The 12839-nt window shown below is 39.9% G+C and overlaps 2 protein-coding genes across 2 annotated transcripts; both read left to right on the top strand.

The window, feature by feature from the left end:
- The first annotated feature begins 4678 nt into the window (after positions 1-4678).
- Positions 4679-7163, top strand: dnlz (DNL-type zinc finger). The gene is made up of 3 exons (XM_018751505.2): positions 4679-5151; positions 5660-5799; positions 5990-7163. The coding sequence occupies exons 1-3, from the start codon at positions 4777-4779 to the stop codon at positions 6144-6146; spliced, it is 672 nt and encodes a 223-aa protein (XP_018607021.1). The 5' UTR covers positions 4679-4776; the 3' UTR covers positions 6147-7163.
- A 443-nt stretch (positions 7164-7606) lies between these two features.
- Positions 7607-12339, top strand: uck1 (uridine-cytidine kinase 1). Its single transcript, XM_018749083.2, has 7 exons — positions 7607-7919; positions 8925-9084; positions 9469-9565; positions 9751-9893; positions 9990-10084; positions 11133-11181; positions 11303-12339. Exons 1-7 carry the CDS (start codon positions 7830-7832, stop codon positions 11476-11478), a joined length of 810 nt encoding a protein of 269 aa, XP_018604599.1. The 5' UTR covers positions 7607-7829; the 3' UTR covers positions 11479-12339.
- The last annotated feature ends 500 nt before the right edge of the window (positions 12340-12839 follow it).

Raw genomic sequence — 12839 nt, 5'->3', positions numbered from 1 at the left:
GTGCCTTGTCTCCACTCCTGTTTGTGGTTTTCATGGACAGGATATCAAGGCGCAGTCGAGGTCAGGAGGGCATTCTGTGTGGGAGTCGGAAGGTGACGTCTCTGCCTTTTGCGGATGATGTTGTCCTTTTGGCACCGTCACATGGCCGCCTCCAGCACGCACTGGAACGGTTTGCGGCCGAGTGTGAAGCGGTGGGGATGAGGATCAGCACCTCAAAGTCTGAGTCCATGGTTCTCTCATGGAAAAGGATGGTATGCCCCCTTCAGGTAAGGGGAGAGTTTTTGCCCCAGGTGAAGGAGTTCAAGTATCTTGGGGTCTTGTTCACAAGTGAGGGAAGAAGGGAGCGTGAGATCGGCCACAGACTGGGAGCAGTGGCAGCCGTAATGTGGTCGCTGTACCGGACTGTAGTGGTGAAGGGGGAGCTGAGCCATAAGGCGAAGCTCTCCATTTACCGGTCGATCTACGTCCCTACCCTCACCTATGGTCATCAACTCTGGGTGATGACCGAAAGAATAAGATTGTGGATACAAGCGGCCGAAATGAGTTTTCTCCGCAGGGTGAGGAGTTCGGACATCTGGGAGGAACTCAGAGTAGAGCCGCTGCTCCTTCACATTGAGAGGAACCAGTTGAGGTGGTTCAGGCATCTGATAAGTATGCCCCCTGGGCGCCTCCCTTCGGAGGTATACCAGGCATGGTCAACTGGGACGAGGCCCTGAGGTCGGCCCCGGACCTGCTGGAGGGATTATATCTCACAGTTGGCCTGGGAATGGCTGGGGATTCCCCCAGGCTCAGCTGGAGGAAGTTGTGGGGGACAGGGGAGGCTGGGCCTCTCTGCTCTCCCTACTGCCACCGCGACCCTACTAGGACAAGCAGGATAAAAAATGGATGGATGGATATACACACACACATTTTCAGAACCGCTTGTCCCATATGGGGTCACGGAGCCTACCCGGTAACACAGGGTGTAAGGCCAGAGGGGGAGGGGACACACCCAGGACGGGACGCCAGTCCATTGCAAGGCACCCCAAGCGGGACTCGAACCCCAGACTCACCGGAGAGCAGGACTGTGGTTCAACCCACTGCGCCACCGCACCCCCTGGATGGATATATATAATACAATATACTATATAAATATATATATATATATATTTTTTTTTAATAGAGCCTCCCTTTTCCAGTTCAGTTTCAGTAATACCCTGACCCAACAAATATTATTCACATAGTCCCAACACAACTGGATTAAGTAAACGTAGATGGACTGTACACAATGAAATTAAGTTGAGACAAAATGCAAAAGAATTGTGTTGCATTAACTAATTTTAATTAAGTAAATTGAACAAGCAGTAAAAATCATGTTGAGTGAACACCGCCTGTTAAAAGTTTAAATAGACTGGAACATTTTATTGCAGCGTGATCATATCACTTTTTGATGACTGTTGAATTTCACTTGGACTTTATGCAATATGGTTACGTTCTCATCTCAAATATACATGTGTTAAGTTGATTGTAAATGTATTGTTTTAGTATTTTCAGTAGAGCTACTTTCCATTTTTTTCAACGTAGCAGGCCGAAGGTAGAAAGATGCCGGCCATGACCCATGTGGCTGCAAAGCGCTTAACTGATTTTGGTTTTGGCAACCCAATGCAAGATACTCCCAACTGCAGTAAACCCTGCTTTTATTATTCTGTAACTCCTAAAAAAAAGAATGTGTGATTACATCTATAATTGCTCTTAACCTATGAGAAAATTAAATTAATTAATAAAACTAGTTTTTAATTACCCTACAGACTAGCGAACTGCTTTTATCAATTCTAAAAAGGGGTTATGAGGTGGTATCCACAAAAAATGTTGTACAGTTTCCATTTTACTTTAATACTTGACATTACCAAAACATTTGTCAGAAACACCAAGACCCCAATCCTGACGAAAAATATTTAAAAAGTGCTCCCTATAACACTAAATATAATCCTCATAGAAGAAAAAATATAGGAAATGAGTATAACATGTATGAGTTACTATGGACACATCAGTAGAAACACTTCACCTCCTTTGGCAAACTTTTTCCAGGTGCTCAGCCAAGTAGTTTTTTAACACTTTAATGGCATCACTTTATCATTTTTGCTTGTTCCAACAAGTACCATGTACAGTATACCACTGCATGCAAATTATCAAAACTGGCACTACAACAATGAATGTTGTTTCAAAACAACTGTAAACTGTAGGCATTATTACAAGTTTGTATAAAATAAAGTTTGAGTGCTCAAGATTTTGTGTTTGATATTCTTTGTTTAAGATTATTGAGTCTGGGAGGTGCAGTGGCGCAGCGGGTTTGGCTGGGTCCTGCTCTCTGGTGAGCCTGGGGTTCAAGTCCTGCTGGGGGTGCCTTGCGATGGACTGGCGTCCCGTCCTGGGTGTGTCCCACTCCTCCTCCGGCCCTGTGCCCTCTCCTGCTGGGTTAGGCTCAGAACAAGCGGCTTCAGACAGCGTGTATGTGTGTGTTCTTCCTTGCCACTTGTAGAGCAATAGGAATTTGTATTTGGTTGCTATGAATGCTGAGTCTCTATAAATCTGTTTGAGCCACACATAGCGAATGCAGTACTGTATTAATTCCATCTGAAAAGTTTAGTACTTTTACAGCCATTGGAAGATTCTAGAATGCACCAGAACATTCTAGAAAGCACCAAAAAACATTCCAGAAAGCATCAGATCCTAAAAGGTATTGGAATGTTCAGTGCTTGGAACCTGGTGTCAAAATTTCCCAAAACTTACTAATTTCAAGAATACAGAATTTTTTAAAAAAAAAACTGACACAGAGTACAAGCTAATGGCAAAAGTAAGCTTAATCTAACAAAACTGGATGGAAAATGCAAAAAAAAAGACATAAAAATTTGTTATATTGTGTAATTAATTTATTTAAACTAATTAGGCACTTTTGCTACTCTTCCTATAGCTTCACAAGCAAATGTCCAGCTGATATAGATGAAGACTGCTGTGAAACTCTTAGCAGAGCTCCACCCTTCACATGATCACACTGGGAGTGTCCATTGTGCTAAAGGGTTTACGGCCTTGTTTCATACTTGATCTCCCCTAAAACAGTTTGCTGTTCTTACAATCCTTGCCTACAAAGAGTGAATGCTTAAATGAGTCCAAACAAAACATCTCCAAGTTCTAGAGAACAACGTAACATAATACACGTTTGAGCGATGGGGATCATCACAGTTTGCCTGCCTCCCTTTCCCCACATTGTTGGAGGATTTTGTTCCCACTCAGTGTTTATGAAAAAGGAGTTGAGGGAATTGCCTTTGCAAATTTGTGAAAATGACCACTCTGCCAAAAATCCACCTTCACATTCAAGGGGCTCTGTTTTCCTGCCAGTTATTCAGACTTGCCCTTTTAACTTTCTGCAGCTTTTAGAGAACAAAGGCAAGTGTCACACACGATTAGCTGGAATGTCTTGTTTTTCAAAAGTACATTTTCATTATGTAAGCTCTAAATTTGTTAAATTCTATATATTTTGCTGTTGGCCACACAGTGATTAACCTGATTTGGATTTCATCTCAGAGCTCAAGTGTTAAGAGACACTTGATTTCAGTGCAGCGCAGCCCTGTCTATATGGAGTTTGTGTTTTCCTTGCGTCCACTTGAGTTTCCTGCTACAATCCTAAGAACTTTACAAATGTTATGTAGGTGAACGTGTAACACTAAAGTGCCCTTATTGTGTATGAGTGTTAATACCTTGCTATGGACTGGAATCCTGCTCTATCCTTCTAGGGATAAGCTCCGGATTATCCCATCCCTGATTGGATAAGCATATGTTAGTAATGGAAGGATGGTGTATTGTTTTCTTCATCTAGATGTTCTGGATGGGTAAGAAATTGTTTAAGTAAAGGGTTTTTTTATATTAATAAATTTGTCTTTTGGGTTTTACATTTTAATTTCCTGAAAATGAAACTGTCAGTGGGTAGTTTTTTTGAAAATCAGTGATTTCCCATAAAAGGATTGTTATTTTTACCAAGAAAAGTTTGGAAAATTCTGGTACTTGGCCTCAGATACAGGTGATGTACTACTTGTCAGCAAGTGTCCTGGTGATGAGATGTGACTTGTTGGCTCATGCCCGCCTGACAAGTTCTGTATTTAGCACCGAAAGGATTAAACTCAGAACTGACCGGCACATATGCACGTATGGTATTCAAGACATTATTTCAATTTTAACTGGTTAGCAGTTACCTGTTAATTGCTCAGATGACACTGTTGGCCAAAGTTATTTAGTATTATTGAGAATACAACGTTATATTCAATATTGAGTATTGTATATGCATCATCCTGGAAGGAAAATTAACACCACGGATGACCTCATGTGACCACTGTTTTAAGTCAAAAGTAAGATAAACAGTACGATTAAAAAACAACTGCTTCAAAAGCAATGTCAACAAATTCACTAATTTTAAGATGTGGCTAAAAGACATGAAAGTGTAAAGGATAAACAACCCAGAACGCGCCTAGCACGAAGGCTTTCCTCACATTAAAATGTACGACAGTACCTGTAATCACACTCCAGGGCTGCAGGGGGCAGTATAACTTTATAAATACACCTTTACTGCACGGCGCTCCTTTAATTGTTGAATTTTTTTTTTTTTCCTTCCGGTAAAGATTTCACCCTCTTGAGTCATAGAACCAATCGCCACTATCGTGATCCCGGAAGTGTAAAAACGGAGCGTACGCTCGTACGAACATCTTGTTAGTGTTTAAGTAAGGCATTGTCACAGTGTCAAACGACATGTTCCAGCGAACAATAAAAGTGGTGAACTGTGCAGCGAAGCAGCATTCTTCACTTCTGTTAAGAACACTGGTTCGTGGGTCTGGCGCAAAAATTGAGCAGTTACGTCCCGTGTTGAAGGCTTCTCGCAGCACGTCCTCGGCGAATAACAGCAGCAGCAGACAGAGACACGTGGACCGCGGGCCTTTTATTCCTACACGACTGCGATCCTGTACTGAATCATGTGTGACATGCAGCGCTATCAGAACAGTGACAGGACAGAGCGGCGGACCCCTGCAGCTTCTGCGGCGGGAATTGTCCACTTGCTCTCCGCTGAGGAGCGAGCCCGTAGCAACAGGGACATCTGGCCATTATCACCTGGTTTACACCTGCAAGGTGGGGCCTGCGACAGATGGGCACGAGACGCACGCGTGCGTGGTGGAGATCAACGTGATGTGTGTTGCGATGAGATACCTAGTCAATCAGTGGTTAGCGCTTGTTGGATCCAACTTGGAGTTCGTAGGTTCGATACCCATCCAGCTGTAGTATCCTTGAGCAAGGTACTTACCCTAAATTGCTCTAGTAAAATTACTCAGCTGTACAAATTATGGGTAAATAAATTGCTTGTAGTTGCTTGGAGAAAAGCGTCAGCTAAAATGAATAAATCTAAAATTAAACACACGTCACGTGCACTAAAATTTGAATTAACATCGACTTTTTAAGAGGTATTTAGCTATGTCACAGATTCAGATTGCTGATACCTCCATGGCACTATATAATATATACAGTACAATTTGGTACTTTACAATTACTATAATTACATGTGACATGATACATTTTCTTTACATTCAAGCAACACTCTAGATCGTATCATATGTCTTAATGTATCTACATCTGTTTTCAGGTGTGCTCAACCAGATCAATGAAAAAAATATCTAAGGTAGCCTATCATAAGGGGGTTGTCATAGTGACATGTCATGGCTGCAAAAATCATCATATAATTGCAGACAATTTGGGGTGGTTCTCAGACCTTGAGGGGAAAAGGTGAGTTTAAAAATCTTTGTGAATACTATTAAAAGTAAACAATGTAAACAAAGTGGGAAATTATCTAGCTGAAATGGTATTTGTTTATATTTAAGTATGTTCTGTGCTGCCATTTTTTTATACTTGTATTTTATATTAAAAGAAATTTGAATGAATAAGTTCTTAGCTGCAATTTATGTGTCCTATACAGGAATATAGAAGAGATCTTGGCAGGTAAAGGGGAAATTGTGAGGAGAATGGAGGGTGATGAAGCTATAGAGGTTGTTGCAGAAGAACTTGGCAAGATTGCAGAGAAACCAGATGAAGAATTGGTCCTCCGTCAGACAGAGGAATCACAGAAAACGTGATGTCAAGCTGAGCCTCCTTGAAGCTGGTCATAAGTGTATTGTTCTATAGGAAGGAGGGAGGAAAACTGATTTGTAGTTATATATTTAAACATCGGTATATAAAATGAACAAATTAAGGCATTGTTTGAAACTCCCCCCGCCCAAAAAAGTACCTTCAGACATACCACTTCTATTATCTCTGTCTATGCAACTGTTTTTCTGTTATAATATAGAATCTTAACTTTTACCATTTTTCTATGAAGTAGTAGCCATTTTCACTGATACTAACAATGGCAAATTTGCCATTTATTTTGCCAGCATACTTAGTAATCTGATTTAACTTTTTTTACCTATTGGATACATAGTCTAGGGTGACTTACAAGGTTATGTATATTGATAATTAAATATATTCTGTGGCTCAATTTTTTTATCTTGTTTAATTTTGCAGTAAATCACCAATTTGAATGAGTCATTTCTCAGTTGCAACTACCTTATTCTTTTGAAGGAGAATACCATGCTGGTTGAAACTATGTGAACCATATAGGGATGGTTATTATTCTTGTATGAAATATTAAACTTCTAAAACAAATTAACTTACACACTTCACTCTATTGACCTCCTTGGTTTAAACAATACAGCTTGGGGTTCACTTCTTTTTGCACCTGCAGTCCTTCCATTTCTCTACAGGTTCTTCTAAACCAACAAAGAACTTGCAGTTACACACCTATTATACCAGATGAGTAAGAATCCTGATTAAATAATGATTTTGTGGTAAAACTAAAAGACAAGGGGCTCATATACCTTCAAGCAGCACTGCAGAAGAGCTCTTTTAACATTAAGTGGTGTTTGTGAGTAAACCATAGAGGTTACTAAGCTGCGTAAAAGTTTCGGTTTGTCTATGTAATAAGAGTAGTGTAGAGTCACCGATTTACCCAGGACATATCTTTGAACTGTGGGAGGAAACCCACAGAAGGGAGGGAGAACACACAAACTTCACACAACGTATGATTCAAACCTATGTTTGAACACATGGCCCAGTTCCTGCTCCGCTGTTCACTTTGAATTACATTTATCATGGTAAAAGCTTAAATAGCAGAACTCTCTGAATTTTACGTTTTGCACAAGTCTCAGACAGAGCTATAGTAAATTAAACTACAGATTTCAACATCGATCTGCATTAAAACTAATTTAAAAATCACTGCAAATAAAAACATTGTCTCTACAAAGTACTACTGAACCCTGAGTGTTGGCCCGTTGATGTACAATGTTCCTCATCTTGCCACTTTCACTGAAAGAATTACAAGCGCCACTGTGGTCACCGCAGTAACGCGACGCCTGTTTTTACCGACGCTGGTGAACATTCGCGAACGCCAGTCCCTACCGCCGTCTATCGGTTCGACTGGTAACCACAGGTTGGTCTTATGCAGCAGGCCAATGAGTCATAGCGAAAAACTCCATTTCCCGTCGTCCTGTGCTGTCGAGTCGATATTGCGCACGCCCACCACTCGTTTTACTTTACGACTGAACTGAAAAATAAATGGTGGTGCGTCAAGAACCCCCGGGTTCGTTGGTTAATCGGAATATCGACAAATTCAGCGCCTGGCAGACTCTGGAAAAAAAATGTCACGGACTAAATAACTAAGTAAACGTACCACGTAAGTTAGCTGTTGTCTGTGTGCGGACAGGGAGAGAGAAGAGCGCGTGATGGCTCGCGCCGAGTCGCCGCCAGACCTCGAGCGGCCGAGACACCATCCATTCCTGATTGGAGTTAGTGGGGGCACCGCAAGCGGCAAGGTAGGCAAACCGTGAAGACGCCGCTCGTTTAGTATTCGACACCTGGCTGCACATTCGGAATTTTTGAGTTTCGAATGATTAGTGGTTTTAGTTCAGTTTATGAAAATGAAGTTTGTCCGCACACTTTCCGTACGAAAAAAAAAAAAAAAAAACTCCATCTGATGTCACTGGGTCGCTCGCGCTATTGGCGGGCGACTACGGCACCGCGCTGAACGTTACTCGTGCGCGTGCCCGCACCGTTAAGGTGCAAAATCCCTTTATTAATTATCTATAATCTTTAAGTTGTTTCTTAAAACACAAACAAAACCTGTCACGTCGCTGGAAACAGTTAACAGTGACAATACCTGACAGAATATAGCGATAGAAACTTGTTGAAATTTGTAGGCAGTGAGTTGCTAATAGAATTTTATTTTTAGTTAGTTTTTCACTAGGAATAGTATTCCTACCGTTACGTTATACAGTTCAGTTTTTAAATTCCTTTCTTCTTCTTATGCTTAGGATTATTGTAAAATGGACTATGTTAAAAATACTTGAAAATTAGTCGATGACGATGCAACACATATTTGCCTAAAATAATACACAGAGAATAACGTCCACATTTGGTAAAGTTAGACTTGTGTTATTAGAATTATTTTTTTGTTTAGCTTACACCTTTATCAAATGTTAGTATGCAATAGACTATTAATAGTCTAATAGACTAATAGTCAATTACAAATGACATACCCATTTATACAACACTATTATTATTGTGTTATTTAAGGGTTCTACAACAGTAGGTGGGATTTGAACCATGAACCTTCAGGTTTCAAGACAGCAGAAATTAGCTGCTGACCCCATGTAGTGGATGCTTTTATGTATGTGCTAATAATACAGTTATAACTTTACCCCTTTTTTTTCATTCACCAAATAGATGGCTTGGTTTTGGCTGAAAATATTATTATTATTATTATTATTATTATTAATGATTAAAAATTTTTTAAATGGTATTCTGTGACCATCTCCCAGTCCACAGTGTGTGCAAAGATCATGGAGCTGCTTGGGCAGAACAAGGTGGACCATCGCCAGAGAAAGGTGGCCATAGTCAGCCAGGACAGCTTCTACAGGGTACTGACCCCAGAGCAGAAGTCTAAGGCGCTCAAGGGCCAGTACAACTTCGACCATCCAGGTGTCACCAACATTGCGCTGATCTTTGTTTCATGTGATTCTGTGTCAATTGCATTTAATGCATTCGTTTAGCTGATACTTTTGTCCGAAGCCACTTGGAATAATTTATTTCTTGATACATTGGTGTAATTTTACTGTAGTAATTAAGTACTTGGTTAAATGGAACTTCAGCAAGAGCAGACCTTAAACCAGGGACCAGGTATGGTGGGTAGTAGACTTGAACCTGGGTCCTTGGAGTGCAAGGCAGCACTAGCCACAACGCCACTTGCTGCCCACACGTGTTCTTAAAATTCACCCATCGTTCCCTTCATAGGATCTTTTTCATACTGCAGCTTTTTCTGTTACATTTTTTTGTATAAATTGTGTGTTCGTGATTATTTTTCAGATGCTTTTGATAACGAGTTGATGTACAAAACTCTTAAGGACATTGTGGAAGGGAAGGTCGTTGAGGTGCCCACCTATGATTTTGTCACCCATTCTAGGTGAGAATTATATTCTGCAGTCATATTTATAACATCAGCTCAGTCTCCTTGGTAACCTAAATGTACTTTTTTCTTGGTCAATAAAGTCAACCATTTTGCGTATTTCTCCTATTTGGCAATTAATGTCACAATACACACAACTCTCATGTACTCCTCTGATCAGAACAAATTTTCTGCTTACTCAGGCTGCAGGACCGGATCACCGTGTATCCTGCCGACGTTGTCCTCTTCGAGGGGATCCTGGTTTTCTATTCTCAGGAGATCCGCGACATGTTCCACATGAAACTATTTGTGGACACGGACTCTGATGTTCGGCTCTCTCGCAGAGGTAAGAATGACCCGTGTTGGAACAGCCTGTAACTCAGTAATAAAACAATTTAAAGGAAAAGATTTAAAAATATATATATTTTCATATTCAAACCAGTTCTGCGGGACATGAAGAGAGGCCGGGACCTTGAGCAGATTCTCGCCCAGTACACCACCTTTGTCAAGCCTGCGTTTGAAGAGTTCTGTCTTCCGGTAATGGCAGACTGACTTTCTGAAATCGCATAATAATGGTTCATTTTTAATATAGCCTGAACACCTCCAGATATAGTTCACATCTTAATTCACTGAATATTTTGGTAGTATATTGTGAGATTTTTTTTTTTCCTTCCCTGCTCCATGTTTATGATTAAGACTGTTGATCATGCCATCCAGGTTCCATAACCATATATACAACAATACAACAGAAACATCTGTGGTGATTTGAGGCTGTTCCTTTGAGCCGTTTAGCAACTATCCTGTGAAATATCTGTCCGTCCCTGACAGTGGCCTTTGACTTGGGACCACTGGTTGTCTTTGCTGATGAAGTTTGTCCATGTTTACCAAATTCTGTCATTTTTCAGACTGCTCCTGTTAACATGTGAAATCATTTTCCCTTTGTGTGACCGATACACCTGCAATTCAGGCACCAACTATTTTACCTCTTCGGAACGCTGTTGGTTGCCTTGTGGTGCTTTGAAAACTCACATATAAGTCACTGATAACTGTTAGATGTCCTTAATAACCGACACACTGATAAATGGCAATTAGCCTAATATTGTAACTCACCTTTGCTGCTATGTTTGTAACTGTGATTTAGAAACTTAAGTTAAACTCCTTGCCATGTGGTGTGTGTTTTGTTGTTCACACCCTGTACATGTCACATATATGGAAGGTTAAACCTTAGTGAGCAAGAGTGAGATAAAAGTAGATCTACCTGCACAGAGAATTAGAAAATGTTTGACTTTAGTAACTCCACATTAATAAGTGTCTTTTTAAAAAAAAAAAAAGCTAGTTGTAGAAATACAATGAGTAGATATTTTTGCATAGTAAAATGACAGTTTTTGTTGAGAAAACAAGGAATAAAAAGGCTGAATTTAAAGTGTTCCAGGATATTTGAATGCATTTTTTGACACTTGTTTTGTGTACATCCTTAACTCAAGGTGGAACACATCCCCTTTACACCTTATTTACATTGATTTGTTTTGGTGAAAAGTTAAAACTCAGTATAAAAATTTACAAATGCTTTACCTATTTTCTGTAGACCAAGAAATACGCGGATGTTATTATTCCCCGAGGGGTTGACAACATGGGTATGTTGTTTTACTGTTGAGAGGATATATAATGCAGGCACTTTTAGCTGTCTGAGTGAGATTAATTTTAAACTGTACAGGCAGTCACTCACTTCGCACTTGTGCTGTTTACTTCCTCCAGTGGCCATCAACCTTATAGTGCAGCACATCCAAGACATCCTCAATGGGGATATTTGCAAATGGCAGCGCAGTTCAGTCGGCGGGCACAGCCGAGGTTTCAAGAGGATAATCTCCGAGCAGGGCGAGACACCTCTGAGCAAGAGGGTTCCACTGGAGCCCAGCAGTCGGCCTCACTGAGCTGGGACGGCGTGAGGCTCTGTGCCTTGTCTCCTCTGATTCCCCTGTCAGGGATAAAGATGTGGTTGAAATATCCAGTCTCCTGGAACGGAGAGAGCAGAGTGTCTAGTGTGCATGATGAAAGAAGTTAGTCTGTGGTTGGACTGTAAGCAAGGGGGTAGGGATGGTTAGAAATCTGGGGAGGCTTAAGACGTTAAGAAGTTAGAGCACATTATTTGTATAACATTTTTCAAACATGGAAAACCTTGGTAAGTAGCTGCTTGAAAATTGACAGTTTGGTAAGAACATAATATATTTTAGCACAATAACAGTTGCAAGTGACCTGCAACACATGTAGAATTTTTAACCATAACTGATACAAAGGTTGAGACTTACAAAAAGTGCACAGTCCCTTTTAATGACTAATTAGCATTGAAAGAAAAATGCAGCAAGCATGTACTCCTTATCATAAAAAAAATTCAAGAATATATTTTATTTACATTAGTTGCATTTTTTTGATAATTATTTTTGCCAGATGTGGAATGTTCACTTCAAGATGAACCTTGTGGTTTCTTCTTTTAATACCTATAGGATTTGTTTAGAGTGACAGCTGACCTTATAATGTGTGCTGATATTGAATACTCAATCTTAGTCTAATAACGTAGCCAAACTGATTTTGGTTGGATAAAGGTTGAAATTACTTTCATGTCAGATCTGTTGTCTCATTTAATGTATGTAATACACCTGATAGGTAATATTAATCTCTTCTAGTGTGTAGAGTTGTATGCTGTTGTATTTGTGCATATTGTCCACAGTGTAGAGTACTTTTGTCTATGAATGTTTTTAACTGTTCATTTGTGTGACATGTCAAATACATTGATACCAAGGTAAATTAAAAAAACTAATATTCAATTAAATTACTGTTAATTATTAAAGATGTGTATTATATTCATTGACATGTATTTATAATATTTCCTTATTGAATCAATTTTCAATTTTGCTTATTTTTCTCCAAAGAAACTTAAAATGTTAGCATATTAAAGTACTGATTTATCCATATGTACAGTTCCATAATTTTTACTGGAGCAATTTAGGATAAGTACATTACTGAAGGCTAGTAGTACAAGAGGTGGGACCCAGGTCCTCTGTAAGGTAAAAGCTCCAACTGCTGTGCTACTGCTCAGCATTGGTAGAAGAAAACGCAAGCAGATTTATAGGTATTTCAGCACCTGCAAAACTAGGAAAAATACAAATTTTCATGTAATACATGAGGTACAAAACATTGTCAAATTTTGCTGATAGATCCAACTAGTAGTAAATCATATTGCTTTTGAATCACTGGCATGCAGTGCTACATTTATTAAGTATGAAGCAGACCTTAA

This window comes from Scleropages formosus, chromosome 6, assembly GCF_900964775.1.
Source record: "Scleropages formosus chromosome 6, fSclFor1.1, whole genome shotgun sequence".
Classification (NCBI taxonomy): Eukaryota; Metazoa; Chordata; class Actinopteri; order Osteoglossiformes; family Osteoglossidae; genus Scleropages; species Scleropages formosus.
Note: the sequence above shows the minus strand (reverse complement) of the source record. Positions and strands in the feature narration are given on the sequence as shown.

What these genes read in the sequence shown, in the direction of transcription:
- uck1 (XM_018749083.2), top strand. Translation starts at nt 7,830, where the DNA reads ATGGCTCGCGCCGAGTCGCCGCCAGACCTCGAGCGGCCGAGACACCAT. An exon ending in GGGGCACCGCAAGCGGCAAG is followed by an intron (nt 7,920 to 8,924) that starts GTAGGCAAACCG and finishes ACCATCTCCCAG; the next exon opens with TCCACAGTGTGTGCAAAGAT. An exon ending in TGTTCGGCTCTCTCGCAGAG is followed by an intron (nt 9,894 to 9,989) that starts GTAAGAATGACC and finishes TATTCAAACCAG; the next exon opens with TTCTGCGGGACATGAAGAGA.
- dnlz (XM_018751505.2), top strand. Translation starts at nt 4,777, where the DNA reads ATGTTCCAGCGAACAATAAAAGTGGTGAACTGTGCAGCGAAGCAGCAT. An exon ending in ACCTGGTTTACACCTGCAAG is followed by an intron (nt 5,152 to 5,659) that starts GTGGGGCCTGCG and finishes ATCTGTTTTCAG; the next exon opens with GTGTGCTCAACCAGATCAAT. An exon ending in TCAGACCTTGAGGGGAAAAG is followed by an intron (nt 5,800 to 5,989) that starts GTGAGTTTAAAA and finishes TGTCCTATACAG; the next exon opens with GAATATAGAAGAGATCTTGG.